Source organism: Pagrus major, chromosome 1 (assembly GCF_040436345.1).
Source record: "Pagrus major chromosome 1, Pma_NU_1.0".
NCBI lineage: Eukaryota > Metazoa > Chordata > Actinopteri > Spariformes > Sparidae > Pagrus > Pagrus major.
The window spans coordinates 17528049-17544086 of NC_133215.1; the positions used below are offsets into that span (position 1 = coordinate 17528049).

A 16038-nucleotide genomic window follows, 5' to 3' on the forward strand; every position below is an offset into this window, starting at 1 on the left:
TCCCGACACAGACGCACGATCAATCATCTCGCTCTACAAACAATCAAACAAGTTGCTCTCTGTGTTGTCTTCCGTACCGCTCTGCTGGTATCAGTCTGGGTTCTGCTCAGCTGCTCTGATTCACTCTGCTCTGTGGATGCTGCCTTTCTGCCTGCTTCTCTTCTGCCTCGTCTGTTCTGCTGACTGTCACTTCTGTGAATTACTTCGAGCTGCTAAGTAAACTTCTGCATTTTATTTATTCAGACTTTATTTTGTGATCTTTGCATTTGAGTCAATTTTTTTTTGCTCTTGCCATCATGTTTTTCTTTGAGCACCACAAGCCGAGTGCCATCTAGTTCCATTATATTCAAGAGAAGGCAAACATCTCTACAGCCATTATCTCCCGAACTCAGTAACTCAGACCAAAACGATCTACATGGATAAACAGCACTACAGGTAAGATGAAAAATATGTATTTTTGAATTTGGGCTGAACTGTCCCTTTAATATATATATACGCACATGTCACTTCTCAGTATGATGTGTGTTTACCTGGCGTATCTGCCGGGCGTGGTCACTGTTGCGGCCACTGCTCTGCAGCTCCAGCTCTCTGTTCCTGCTCTGCAGACGGCTCACCTGGCTCCTCAGCTCCTCCACCTCAGCACACACACACACCTCGCAGCCTCCACGGTTCAGCAGCTCCTCTGATACACACACACACACACACACACACACACACACACACAAGCATGCACACACACAATCGTATTGATTGATTAAGCATAATAGAAACAAAATGGACTCACAGCAGGCCGACAGTGAACGAGGAAGCGCCTAAAACAAAAATCGTTCTCGTGCAATAAATAAAATTTCGAGGCGTTTCTGCTGACTGGGTATGATGACACTTTGATGAAACTGTTTGCCTTTGTGGAGGATGAATAATGTTGCAATTCCTGTATATATTATAATGGCGTGAGGTGAAAACTTAATTAACGCTGAGTCAGAGTGAAAATGCACTGAGCTCAGCTGATTTCCACCGATGTGAGCGTTCCTCCAGCAGACAGGTGAGACAACAGAAGGACTACCTGCTCGGCTCTGCAGCTCGTCCTCCTGCAGCAGCAGCCTCTCCTTGGCCACAGCCAGCTCCTCCTCCGCCCTCTTAGCCACGCCCTCGGCCTCGGACACACGCCTCCGATCCAGCTCCAGTTCCTCCTCGAGGTCCTGGATGAGGAGAGGCAAGAGGGAGTTTTAACGAGTGAGGAGGGCAGATGCGGAGGAGTGTAGTGGGATGGCAAAGAGGATTACGGGGGAATAGAAAAGCAAAAAAAAGATGAAGGAGAGAAGGAGAAAGCCGGCGGCGAATATGACACAGATAAGGAGGAAGGAGAGGGAGAACAGAAGTCAGAGAGAGAGGGAGAAAAGAGAATGGGATGAGATGTGGTGAGTCAGGGAGCTCTCTCGCCCAGCTGTGAGGCTTTAATGGTCTGCTGTGAGAGCTTATGTCAGCTCTGTGCCAGCTCTCGTAGGGTTTCTTAATGCTCATCCACGAGGTGGTAATGGTGGTGGTGCAGCGAATCTATCCTGCTCAAACTACTCATTAGCAGATAGCTGGCAGTGGGAATAGCACTCAGGGAGGGCAGCCTGTGGTTAGACAGGCAAAATCCCCCCTCTCGCTCCCCCTCTGCTCCCACCTCGCTCCCTCCTTTCCCATCAACACCATCATTAGCCCGGTGCATCAGAGACAGGAAGCTGCAACATTTCAATTTCCTTTCACCTCCCGTTTCACAGCATCGGATTATAGTTATAGTATGAATGGAAGGATTACGTGTGTGTGTGTGTGTGTGTGTGTGTACCTGTATTCGCTCCTGCAGTTTCATCGTGCTCCTCTTGCTCTCCGCCAGCCTCTCCAGGTGACCTTCCACCTCCGCCTCAGCCCTCTTCACTCTCTCCCTCAGAGCGCTGTGCATCCCTTTCTTCTCCTCTTCCTCCCTCTCCTCCCACCTCTGCTGCTCCTCCCTCCACTCTGCCTCCATCCTCTTCCTCATCTCCTCTTTCTCATCGTTCACTTCATTCAGCGTCTCCTCCCATCGCTCCCTCTCCTCTTTCACAGCTCGCCTCTTCTCCTCCTCCGCCCGATCCCTCTCCTCCTTCAGTGCCTTCACCTCCTCCGAGAGCGCTTTCACCCTTTCCAAGTCCTCCCGCTCCTCCGTTTCTCTCTCCTCCTCCTCTTTCTTCTTCACCTCGTCTTCTCTCTGCCTCTGCTCCTCATTGCTCCGTCTCTCCTCGTTGGCAGCTTCCTGCAGCTCCTCACATTTGGCGCCCAGCTCCTGGACCTGCTCCTCGGCCTTCTCCAGTTGTTTGCTCAGCCGCAGGCTCTCCTCCTGGGCATCACTGATCTGGGCCTTGGCCTCCTGGAGCTCTTCCTCTGCAGCCTGCAGCCTCTCCTCAAACTCTTTCCGCAGCTCTGCCTCAGTTTCACGCTCCCTCTCCTCTGCCTGGATGCGGAAGCACTCAAAGTCTGCCTGCACCTAGAGGCACAGAGGATAACACGTTACACAATGCACTTTCACATAAAGATTCAGTTTCCTTCATAACTGTATAAATTTCCATCTTTTCTTGGAGTAAATGTTGTGCCTGTATTTTCACGTGTTATTATTTGTTTTTGTTTTTTAGATGTTTACGTATTTGGAGTGCATATTTATGTTTTTTATGTTTTATTTGCTTAAAGGTCCAGTGTCTAGGATTTAGTGACATCTAGCGGTGTGGTTTCAGTCTCGTCCTCCCCCACAGTGGCAGCTAAAAAACCTAAAGACGTTAAATGCCCTCTCTAGAACCAGTGTTTAGTTTGTCTGTTCTGGGCTACTGTAGAAACATGGCAGTGCAACATGGCGGCAGTGTCATAAAACGTACCCAGAAGTCAAACTTGAGTAAGATATTGTGTTAAAATATTACTTTGGTAAAAGTAAAAGTCACCGATAATAATAGTACCTGAGTAAAAGTCTTACAGAATCTGATATTAAGTGTGCAATATGTAAGAATTTCAATTTAAAACATTCAAAATTTAAATAAAAGAATCTGACAAAATAAGAGTTCTGACATCATGTCAAAGACATCTATATATATCTGCTGAAGTTAGCATGCTAACTAGCTACCCCCGTAAAAGTATATCATACGTATATTTACATTTTCTGATTATCAGAATCAGATTTTTTTTTTTCCTCTTGCCGATAAATTATTTATTTAAAATTAATTTAAAAATGCACTACTTTGGCTCTGATGCAGCATGTAATCTGCAAAGTAACTAGTATGTGTAGTGTAGTAGAGCATAAAGTAGCAGAAATGGGATACTCAACTTAAATACAAATACCTCAGAATTGTACAATAGTACAGTACTTGAGTAAATGTACTCAGTTACATTTCATCACTGCATGGTGGAGTCTGTGGAAGAGGACTCGCTCCCTCTGTAATTATAAAGGGCTCATTCTTACAGACTGTGTTTGCAAAAACATTTTAAAAAAGGCGAGACTGTGTGCGTAACGGCCAATTAGCAGCAGTGTTTTGCGATATGAGACAAAACATCATCACCAGCACTGTTGAGATCTTTTATTCATCTTGTCACAAAACTAACCAGGATTCATAAGTAAATTATAATCTGCACTGAGGCGTCCTGAAAATGAAAGACAATTCTGTTACGCTTTATTTTGTAGGTGTGTAATCTCTTAATAACTTTGCAGGGAGTTTCCCTCGAAGGAACTCTGTGTTTAGGTAATTACAGGGAAAATATGAATTTCCTTGCAAGAGAAGCCTCATTTAATCCAAAGCGGATATTCATTTATGATTCAGTCAGAAAACTCCGTACGTGTAACATTATTTGTATGTTATTGTAATTTCTTGGCAATTTCAGGCAAAAAAAATAAATAAATACCTTTGTGATTAATAAAGTTCTGTCTGGTCTTGTCTTATCTTGTCTTGTCTTGTCTTGTCCTTTCTTTTCTTAAATTTGTTGGACTGTATCCTCTTCTGTTGACAAATTCCTTGCATATTGAACAGGCCTGCTCAGCACTGAGTACAAGACAAAGAATTTGTGTCTAATTAATGAATTGGAAGTGTACCAATTCAACGCTGTCTCTACTGGACCTTTAATTAGCACCTCATTACGTCGTTCTCTCCTCTTTTTTTCCTGGAAACATCTTGGAAATAATTACAAACTTACTTAGAAATCACAACCCATGAAATAAACAATTATACATTACCTGTGACAAGTATATCACTTTCTTTATCTGGTGTATTATTGTGCTTATACTGTGGGGAAGTGTGCAGAATAAAGAAAGAATGTCTGCCAGCAGTTTTATCATGTTACAGTGTTATAATATTAGAGTATATCAGATTATCCAGACTGAACGGTGGTTAAACTGTTCACTGGAACTGCTGTAGCAGTTTGGGTCAGTGGTTCTTGGTTGATGTAGCTTTGTTGGCATAGCACAAAACACACAGCTACACATGCCTGAGGTTTTCCACAACGCTTGTCATTTATCACTTACACATTAACCTGACAAAGCCCAGCTGTACGGCCACTACTCTATCATGCATGAACAAAACAGTGGCCTCACGTAATTTTAACATTATACCTGAATAAGAGGTAAAAGACAACAGGAGCTCGATAACAGGCATCTGTCCGACTAACTCAATGAATAACAAGGTGCTGTCTGGTGACGTTGCTCTAACTAATCAACCCAGTATGTCTTAAAGGTACATTTCACAATGCACAATTAGCTGTTAGGTTGTGTTTGAGTTTTGTTGATAAATGATTTTAACAGATGATGTTTACTGTACCCACTGAGGCAATGTGATTGATATTTTGGGTTATATAAATAAAATTGTCTTGACTTTCTGTAGACACAGCATCAATCCAAATTAAATTTAACTCTACAGTCTCTTTTTAAGCTTACTGCATTCTTGTAATATACTATCAGCAGCACCTTGGCACCACTCTGCTCCAGTTCTGACAACACGTTCCTCCTACAAACCTAACATTCATCGTGTTGTAGCCCTCGGATTGTGCTTATTCCTCTGATCACCAAAAACAGCTGTAAGTTGTGAAATGGTTTTCGCGTAGGGATGTATTTCCTGTCCACACTCCTGAGATAACATTCTCCTGAACCGGTAGCAAAAAAAAAACATCCCACAGCTAAAAATAGGAAAACATATGGCAGACGACAAGCAAACCAGACAGATGTGGTCACACATTTCAAAATAAAAGTTTAAAGTCCACATTAATGTTTCATCTTTTTAGTCGTTAAGATCTTTCCTTTTCCAAGGAGCTCACAACAAAGTCATGTGGGGTATTAAGGATTCATGTTGTGAAGTTTTATTGTGGAGCAGAGCATGTAAATTAGGCATGAAGTCGTTGGAGTAACGGGCTTTCTGAACGAGGTTGACTGTTGTAGGTCACATGAGGGGCGGCTTTGATTTGCTGCTCCCGCTGGGAGTTTACACATTAAATCACTGCGATACAACGCGCCCTTGAATGAGGTCGGTTTATCTCGTGATCAGGAGGGTAAGAGTGCACCCAACACACACACAAACACACACACACACACCTGGGCTCCGACTCTATGCTGCTCCTCCAGAGAGTCCTGCAACTCGAGGAGGCGTGACCTCAGTGCTGACCCCTCCCCTTCGTGACACGTCTCCATCAGGATGCGGTGCAGCTCCTCGTGGTGTGCGTGGCTCAAGGCCTGCAGAGCCGCCTCCTGCTCCTCATTCTTCATGTTCAGAGAGTAAATCACCTGGAGGATGTCAACAACAGACATTTAATGAGTCTTCATTAAATAAAAAATGTTGAGTAAAAATGCTTTAAGAAATGGCAAAGGGCGCCTTTTCTTTGCAGCTAAACAGGAACTGATCACCACCACTCGACTGTAAATTGATTTTATGTTCAGCAGCTATTCTTGTTGTTCACTGTGGCATGTGATGTCTGACACGGACATAATTACTGTTAATGTTTTTGTCATAATTGTCTTTTTTCTTTTTCTTTTACAGTAGCTCAAAAGTTGAGTCTTTGGGTTTTCTGTCCCTGAAGTGACGTGATTGAGGAAAAAGCTCTTTCGTGTCCTCTTCCTCCTATTTTTGGAAGGGACTGCAGAATAATTTAAAACAGAAACAGACAGTTATTGTTTAAGCAGCTGACACTGAAAGATTTCATTGCATACTGAGTAATAGATATTTCTCTTTTGATACGAAAAGATTCAAATTGGCCTCTCAGCCTTCTTATTTGATCTGTAAGCACACATAGAGTATAAAACTGTTCTTACGTATTTTGATTTTATTCACTGTTGTATTTTTCCTTACTGGACCAACAAGATTAAAATCTGTTTATTATTCTTTGATAATAATTTAGTTTTCAGCTCTTAAGGGTGAGATACATTGCTGCTTGAGTCTTCACGGCATTAAAGTCCAGTAAAAAACATGTCATTGTTTGTTAACAGTTAAATACCTATTAAGTAAAGTTTAACTGTAAATTTACCATTTATTAATGATGGTTATTATGAAGTGTTAGCAAGAGTCCTTATTTTAATTTGAGCTGAACTGGTTATAGTGTAACAATTAAATTATTATGTAATTAATTGATTAAATAGAGTTTAAAAAATATTAATTTATCAAAAAATACAGATTCTGAATATTTGAAACTGATTTAATACTTCTGCATAGATGTATAGATCATGGTATCGAATATCTATATTTTTTCAAAGTATTGTATCAAAGCTAGAAATTCCAGTATCGTGACAACACTCTATTACACTATTGTCTGAGACTGTCATGGTTTTTGGTTTAGTTATTTCCTGTTTTATTGTGTAGTCATTGTCTCTTTCCTCCCCTTGTTCTGTGTAAACCTGCATTTCTGAATTTTGTTTTTGTAGTTCTGCTCTTCGTTAGGTCTCAGATTTGCCCGTGCCTGTGTCTTTGGTTTTTGCTGTCTGCCATTTTTATTTTTGAATTACAGCAGCTTCCTTAATAAAGCTCTTTTTTTTTTCCCTGCATGGTGTTTCTGCCTTTGGGTCCTCTTTTGCCAAACTTTACAGAGATGATTATCATACCATGACAATCTCATACAGTTGCAACCCTACACATCACAAACAGCAGGAAACTGACACCAACACTGGTCCACAAACACAGACATTATGGGGCCACGATTGTTTGCTGGCACCTTTACGATAGCAAATATTAAACATCCGGAAACATCCCCAAACACAAATAAGAGAGGTTAAACAGCAGCACCGACAAACTGTGTGTATTCACTGTAAACAAAGTCCGGTGAGTTAATATCATCCAGGCATTACAGTGATTCTCTTGCCTGCCAGCGTGCGAGGAGTCTCTCCCCCCTCGTCCCGATATAGACTGTGACTAACACCTGAAATATGGCCCGTTTCTCCCCACTATTCACTTTACCCTCTATGCCATGTCTACAGTGTCATCATCTGCTCTTACATGACCCTGATGTCTCACTTACCCCCCTGCAGAGGTGTGTGTGCTTGTTTGTGTGAGTGCATGTGCATGGGTGTATGGTGGGGACACATAGGCTCATATTTTACTCAGACGCCTCCCTGTCTGCAGCACACAGCTGGCACAGCACTGCCGGACATTCCCTCTATGTGTGTGTGGGCATGTCACCACCTCACACTTGCACACACACTGACATGGTCCCAACACTGTCCATTAATCTGTGACGTATTTATTATAATTCGGCGTCGGACATCGATGATGGATGTGGCATCTTTCCAAATCTTGATCACAAAACCGACCCTTCTCTCCCCTGTCAGTCACTCGGACAGTATGTGACGCTGCCGGCTTTTCAATCACATCATAGTGCCTGAACTTTGGCTCACGAACTATAACTCATGACTCAGAGGAATGGAGGGGACTCGAAACGAGGGCAGGCTCTGAGGGTAGTTTGTGTGCGTGCTGTTCTTGGCCGACCTTAGTGGCCAGTTTGACAGTGAGAGGGAAGGAGGAAGATAATAAGATATATCAGAGGAGTGGGAGATTTAGCGAGGGTTCTCTTAAAGGATGAGTTCATTATCTACTCACCCTCATGCTGATGGAAAGTTAAGTGAAGTTTTGTAGTCCACAATACATTTCTGGAGCTTTACAGCAAAACAGAATGGCACCATTCTTCTTGCATTCTGACTTGTTAAAAAAACAAAAAAAGAAATCATAAAATGGCTCCGTACAGCTAATCCTGCAAGTCTATGTGAGCCCTAAGTTCCCAAACTGATTTGAAAAGATGTTGTTTACACCCTTTTTGAGCCAAAATCTTCACCGTAGCTGCGAAGCTAAAAGCGTTAGCTCACAGCCCATCTGAAGTGGGTTCACAAGCTCGACCACGTATCAAATATGTAAATAACTTCAGAGTCTTGACCTCGGACAAGCTGTATTGAGCCATTTTATTTTTCTTCATTGTTTTATTACTTTTTAAAGCAAGTCTCCAGCTACTTCAGTTATTTAGCAGAATGCTGCAACGCTGCTTTGCTGTGAAGCTCCAGAGCTGTTTTGTGGACTACAAAACTTCACCCAACTTTCCATTGACATGAGGGTGAGAAGAAAATGACTGAATTTTCATTTTTGCATGAAATTATCCCTTGTTTCGATCTAAACCAAACCTGGAGGTCTGGACTCTGGACCAACTAAGGGATAGCAAAATATCCAAACATTGTGGACATTGTCTCTCTGTCCCCCGCTCATGCAGTGAAAGAGAAAGATTTTCTGGTATCCCTGTCCACTTTATCCAATCAGGACGGATAACTCCATAATGAGGCAATCCTGTCTGCTCATCAACGCGCAGAGAGCAGGATCCTTCTGTTTGCTGCTGTGTCTGGTGATTACCGCTGCACATTCATGTGGCGTTGTAGGGAGGAGGGAGGGAAGTTAACTCAAACAACAACAACGCTTGCAGCTGCTTACAGCCTCCACTCTTCTGTAAAGGCTCTCCTCATGTTTGTAACTCGGCTGCAGAGATTTACTCACATTAATCTACAGGCGCATCAGTGAAGCTGGGCAAGAAGATGCTGGGAAAGAAGGCCAGGCTTGTAGTCAATGTCCAAACTCATCCCAAATGTGATGGATGGGGGTTAAGGTTGTGTGACCTGTTTTTTTTTTGCAAGGTAACGTTCACATTTTGAAAGACAGTTCCCAAAACTTTTGCCACAGCCATGTTTGCCTTTTGTCTAATATATAATTGCATGCTGTAGAGTTAAGATTCCCCGTAGTTTGAACAAAGGGACTTAAAACCATGAGACACGGTAGAAACGGTACATTTAACCCTATGATGTAAACTAGTGGGGCTTATTAAATGATACAAGATAGAAAAAATACGCTACATAAAATTCAGATTTATCTCCAAGCCTCTTTTTTTTTTTTAAATGTTGGATGGTTTCACATCTTCAGACCTCTAAAAATCATTTAAATGACACAATCGGAGAAAATAAAAATGATCACTTCAAAGTCGTGACAAGAAGTCCCCAGCCAGTCATTGCGTCATCTTAAGGAGTCACGAAACAGAGAGGTTGAGAACCACAGATCAAGTCATTTAATTATTCCTGCATTTTCACACCTAATGGCAAATGAAACGCTTTTTATGTCTGTCTGAGAGCAATCCTATCTTTACCAGTTAAACTTAAAGTGAGACTATGTGATATTTGAAAGAATAAATCACACACTGTCACTCTTAGAAAAGAAAAGTTGAAATGATAAGCTCCCGTTCAGCAGCCTTATTAGTTTGGTTATGCCCAGTAGGTTATGGTGGCTATAAGCTAAATAAAATAATAAAAAGATATGCTGAAATAGAGTAGGTCACCAAATGGCAGACGTTCACACACCTTGGCTCCCTATGTGTGCGTGCATGTGTGTGCGCGTATGACGGGGCATCGACTGACTGGAAGTGAAAGACGCTTGCTGAAGCAACGCCGCGAAACATTACAGATCTTTATGGCTATAACAAGTGGTGAAAAAAACATGGTGCAACAAATTAGACTATGGCAGGTTTCCAGAATCTCGTCAATTAATGGGAAACACCGGATGTATGTACATGACCGCTGTCATTTTGCGTGTTGTGTTTACATGCATGTTTAGCCAACATCCTGTTAGTATTTTTCCATACCATGATGAGACTTGCGTGCAGCGTCCAAGAATTTCTCCACATTTATTTATTGTTTTAGTCGTGTGGTCTTATTTTATTCATGTTTTATTTATTTAGGATATTTACTTTTTTTTTCAGATAGTGCATTGCTCTTCTCAAGGGTGTACTTGCATTATTATGCTATTATTACGTCATGTTTTCACCCGCGTCCGTTAGTTCGTTGGTTTGTCAGAAGGATTATATGAAAACTACAGGACAGATTTCCACGAAACTTGGATGGAGGATGGGTTTCAGCCCAGAATAGACCCCATACACGTTTAGAGTGTTTTCTCTCTTTCTTTAACATCGTGAGATGGGAACATTTTTGTCAATTTCCCAGAATAATGTATGGATCTTGATGGAAAAAATGAAGCGTATTTAGGTGGCTGGTTTCTACGAATGAGTACACAAGGGGTCTTGGTGGAGGTATGCGCTCTACTGAGTGCCATTCTAGTATAAATATCTGGCATAAACAGTCTTTAAAAGGCCAATACTATTATATATCTCAATTAATGATGAAACAATAAATCGTCTAACATAAAGCAGTTATCATGACAGGCCTCCCTCTGAAGTCTTAGCTTCCAGATTGCAGTGTAACAAGGTGTCACACTTTGATTCAGCATGTCGGGTGTAAATTCTGAAGACTCTTGGCATGGCGGCTTGGTCAGAGAGTGGCGAGGGCCTCTCGCTACTGTAAATCCTGTCTCCAGATCCCCATATTGATCCTGCCAGTCGATAATGTTATTCATGTAGCCTCGCGAGCCTTTGCTTATTGACAATAACTTCATAGTCAGCAAAGCATGAAATTAATATTCTGTCTACGGTGTAAAGAGGGGCCGAGACGAGGCTGTTGGAACAGGAGTGAGATGTAGAGCGAGTGGTTGGTGCACAGAGGAGAGGTTAGGCAAAGAGACAAGCGAGCGTGCACACAACACTTTTCTCTTACATCAGCCCCCCTCTCCCACACACACACACACACACATACCTCCACACATATCAAAGAGGGTACCGGGTGTGCTGGATTACAAAGCAGGGAACATTGTGACAGTGTAAGCTAGATAAGTACAGGAAATCACACAGACAGAATTAGAGCTGCCAATCAAAAGTGTGGGTGCATATGTGCACACAAACACACACTTTAATATGCTTTCTGTTGATCTCTGAGTCACATCAAGAGACTGCTCTCCTCTCTGTGTCGGTGTGGGGGGTGTGGGCGTGTGTGTGTGTGCACGTCTGTTCACGCACAAGCTTATGTGAACATTCACAACAGCTGGCCTGGTCAGCTCTCGCCTTCTTCCCATTGGCTCGTTCCGCCATGTAAACACACTCCGACGTGCTACTGGTTTATATTAAGCAGCACCCATTCAACCAGGACAGAGGGGAGGAGGGAGGGAGGGAGGGAGGGGGGAAGGGAGCTGTGGTGGAAGTCAAGCAGAAGTATGGATGGAGGCGTGAGGAGGTGTGTTGAGTACGTGTGTGTGTGTGTGTGTGTGTGTGTGTGTGTCAGCCTCCATGCACGCAGAGAGCAGGGGTTATTAAATATATAAGGTTACCACAGCTGACCCACTTCCTCTCCTCTCCACACCCCCCACCCCAAAACACTCAAATAAACCATGTGTCACATGCCCAGCATCCCAAAGCTCAGAGAAAACGCTTACGCCAAATATCCGATTTGATGATTCTTCTTATATTTCATCAGCTCGCCGGGTTTCGGATTTATTTACTGTGGTCATCAAACGGCTAAAGCACTCTGACAGGGCTTGCATAAAGTTTCAAGAGAGGGAGAGAGAGAGAGAGAAGAAGTCCAGGCTTCTTCTTTTTTTTTTTTTTATGAGGATGGAAGGAGCAGAGAGGCATGAGAGGTGGAGGAACTAGGCTCGCAAATTCCCCTAACAAGCACAGACACAAGTGCTGACCCCTCATCTGTGTCATCTTTGTTTGTGAGTCTGAAGAAGAAGCTCTCAGAACAACACACACAAACTGCAGCACTCATTGCATCCAACACACACACACACACACACACATACCTACAGTACAGGCTGCACAGAGGTGAAGCCGTAGAGGAGGAGTGGAACTGCACAGTCATCAGTAATTGTCATAGCTCAACAAGCGATGGGTCATGCCCTGCCTCTGTAAGCATTATTGTGCACAAGAGATAGAGAGGGAGAATCCCCATATAGCAACGCTTACTGTATGAAAAGCAGAGCGGCTGCTGGTGCTGCTGCAGCTGTCAGGCATCCCTGCTGCACACTGATGGAGGAAGATACAGCACTACATGTTTTTATAATAAAGAAATAACTGTAATTGTTGACAAGAATGCTTTTAATTGTTGCATTTTCATCACAAATGTGCTTCTTCAGTGAAGGATTCTGCTGCCTTTCACTTGATCAATTTCATTATATTTTCCATCTCTTGGTCAGACAAAGAAACATCACTTTGGGCTGAGATGTGCAATTTATTTATTTATATATTTTTACATTTAACAGTCTGAACTACAAATCGATGCATGTCGAAGATAATCCATTAGTTGGCTGATAATTACAGCGCTCCTAATTGCAGCTCGTCTAATAGATTTGTCTCTGAAACTGCTGTAGATCTGCAGCCTACACCTACTGATGTCTGATTACTGTGTCAGTCACGAAGACGAATGAACCCTGATCCAAGTTTTCCAATCATTATCCCAAGAGATGATGATGATTTATAACACAGTGCTCGTCTGTTATGCGGGTTTGTATCTCATTTTTTTTTACTCTTTGGTTAAAATCTTTTACTGATCATGTTTTATATTTTTGATATGTGTGCACTGATATCTGTCGGTATAAGGCATCTATGATCAACATGATCCCAGGTCGCCTCCTCAGTATAATCATGTTTCGATGGCAGCCATCAGATCATCCAATCAGCCGGAGACGCATTCAGTGGCAGTGCGTCCGGCGGCGGCGCGCCTCTCTCGGTGTCACCGGCGGGTCTTACCTTGGTGAGCTGGGCGATCTTCTTGCACATCTTGCTGTGCATCTGGTAGTCGTACAGCTCCTGTTCGATGTTCGCGAACTCTGCCGCAGTCCCGTTGACGGCGGAGCCCGGCCCGGGGGGCTGTGCAGCCTTCCCGGCGCCTGAAGCCATAATGAACCCCCCTCCGAAGGGAACTTTCCAGACCGGGAGGATAGTCACAAATGATCCCGCCGCCTCTCTCCCTCTCTCTCTCTCTCTCAAATGTGAATTCCCCACCAGAATCGTGTCAACTTTTTACTCGTGCATCTCATTCCTCTGTCGGTAGACCCCCTCCCGTGAACAGCAGCTCGCGCGATTCGCTGGAGAACATTTGGTAGTAGATCGGCGGGGCTCTCCTCGTGCGTTCCGGTTGTCGCCCCCCTCTCCCGCTATCCGCCCGGTGATCGCGGAGGTCACACGCTGGAAGTCCATCGGGGACGCGCTCGCGTCAGCCGACCCTTCCCCGCTGTCTACAGATATGTTGTTGTTGGGTTTTTTTTTATTATAAGAGGGAGCGCTCGAGGATGAAGGCGTACAGTCCAACCACCTGTCTCGCGGCAGGGGCGGAGAGGGGCGTGCGTATCCTGTGGTACATTACCGGAGACAGCTGGAGAGAGAGGCGCACTGCTGCAGTGCTGCCCCGCCCCTACCGGCGCTGCTGTATCAATGCCGATCACCGGGTGGAGGGGGGAGGAGGAGGAGGAGGGGAGGAGGAGAGGGGAGGAGGAGAGGGGAGGAGGGGGTCTCTGGGGTCCAGTCGTGTGATTTTTACTCCATCAGCCAGATACCGTAAACACAAGCCACTGAGAGTATAGGAGCTCCACACTGAACAGCAACACATTACAGGCCTGTAGGATACTCCTGATGAAGTACATCTTGTACAGTGATGGAATGTAACTAAGTACATTTACTCGAGTACTCTTTTGAGGTACTTGTACTTGAGTAAGTCCATTTTCTGCTACTTTATACTTGCATTTCACCACATCTTGGAGTCAAATGCTGTACATTTTACTCTATCACACTTGATTACTTTAGTTACTAGTTACTAAAGTAGCACCTTTAATTTTATTCATTTTTTAAATTATAATTTGTTTTTGGCAATCTGGCTCGTTGGCCTTTATGGATGCAGTCTATGAGGTACTTGTGCTTCACGTGATCGTTTTCATTTTCTGCTACTTTATACTTTAACTTTTTTATTTTTACTCTATTACATTTGATAACTTTAGTTACTAGTTACTTTGCAGATTTCAAGCTTCATCAGGGCCAAAGTTTGTATCTTTTTCAGCAGTCTGGCTCGTTGGCCTGTATGGATGAAGTCTCACCTATTTCAAATGTGGTCTGCACAGTTCCTCCATCTTAACACAGCCTCTGAGATGTAATGAACAGGATATTTGCAGTTTGAATGTGTCGCCCCAAACCAGATGTTGTTGTTTTTTTTAAATATAATTTGTATCTAGTTACTACTGCATAACTGCTTGTGGTGTTAACTTCTTTGATTAAACAGTTGTTATTGAGCCATCCTTCATTTTAACATTTTAACATTAATTACTGTAACTGTTCTGCTTCCTGGCAATTCAATCTTTGATGCCACACATGGACGTTGACATGTTGCAGTCAGTGTTTGTGTTGAAGTGAGAGGCATTAGGACTCCATATACTTTTTTTGTGTATTGTTTCATCTCAGTTCATGTCAAATGAAACTCTGATGCCACACTGTAGTGCCGTGCTACTGTTATCGTAGGCAACGCACATCATGAATGGCATTGTTTTGTGAGTTACTCTGTGAACTTCTTTTCTTGAGAACTTCTTTTTTCATTCTTCCATCAGTTTTCATTTATCCAACTGAGTGCAACACCATGAATGCCTTCGAGGAGGGACTGTCCAAAAGTGTGTGCTGTAGTGCCCATTTGTACGATTCATTGCATTCGTGACTAAAGACACTGAGTTCTTGGAGAGAGATTAGGGAGGCAGAGGGGTGCAGGGTGTTGTCTTTTGGAAGAGCTATAAACAGTTTTATCTCTAGATGTGGTCTGATGGCCCATCTTTTGACCTACTTTGTGTAAAGTATACTGAGGCCTTAGGACAGGACCACAGGACAAAGCAGGACCAGCCTTAGTATGTGTTCTTTAGTGGGGCATTTGCCCAAACTAATTTGCAGTTACTCAAATGATCACAAATTAAATGGTACATTGTGAACCTGCAGCTTCAGGGGACCTCTGTGGTGTCTGGGGCCCCTGGGCATTTGCCTACTTTGCCCAGTGTGTAATCCAGCCTTTGTCACAGCAAGATGTACAGCATATTATATGACTTTAAACGTCTTTAATATGTACATCGGCCTCTGTGTTTAATGGAGCAATCCAAACTATAAATATTGGGCTGTAAATGAGTGCAGGATAATGGATAATGAACTTTGATGATTGAATGTTTAAGCAGTTTAACACAGGGCGGTGTTTCTCTCTGGAAAGCATTTGGATGTTTTAGGTGCACCCAGTGTGTGTGTCCGTGGATTTACAGAAGCACTCAAGGCCGTCCTTTCACATTTTTTGGCTCATAACATTGCAGGTGTATAGACTAATGGAGAGACTTTTAGCCCCTGCTTCCACCAGCATAAATATTTAATATGATAATACACCTCTCAGATAATCCTACGCCCACAGGCACGCAGGTCTAGAGCAGAAGCCTGACAGAGTACCCTCTATATTAAATTGATTTCCAGAGATAGATGGCTCCTGTTGACATAAAACAAGGTGCTCTGGATGCCTGTGGAAATGGTTTCTTCTGGCCTTCCCATGGGTGAGCTGCTGTGAGTGCTCCACAGCTGCCTGGCAGCTGCTACCTTGGACATTACAGCACAGACAAAGGGGTTGTACACTAGTTCTCTATATGGCTGAAATAT

The 16038-nt window shown here is 43.3% G+C and overlaps 1 protein-coding gene across 1 annotated transcript in view; it reads right to left on the reverse strand.

The window, feature by feature from the left end:
- fam184b (family with sequence similarity 184 member B) overlaps positions 1-13275 on the reverse strand; it is a 28674-nt gene extending 15399 nt beyond the window's left edge. Inside the window, exons 1-5 of the mRNA XM_073477269.1 lie at positions 13126-13275; positions 5579-5767; positions 1832-2506; positions 1064-1199; positions 531-682 (exon numbers count right to left, since the gene is read on the reverse strand). Coding sequence (XP_073333370.1) covers positions 531-682; positions 1064-1199; positions 1832-2506; positions 5579-5767; positions 13126-13275 — 1302 coding nt within the window. The remainder of the gene's footprint in view (positions 1-530; positions 683-1063; positions 1200-1831; positions 2507-5578; positions 5768-13125) is intronic.
- Positions 13276-16038: the final 2763 nt, after the last annotated feature.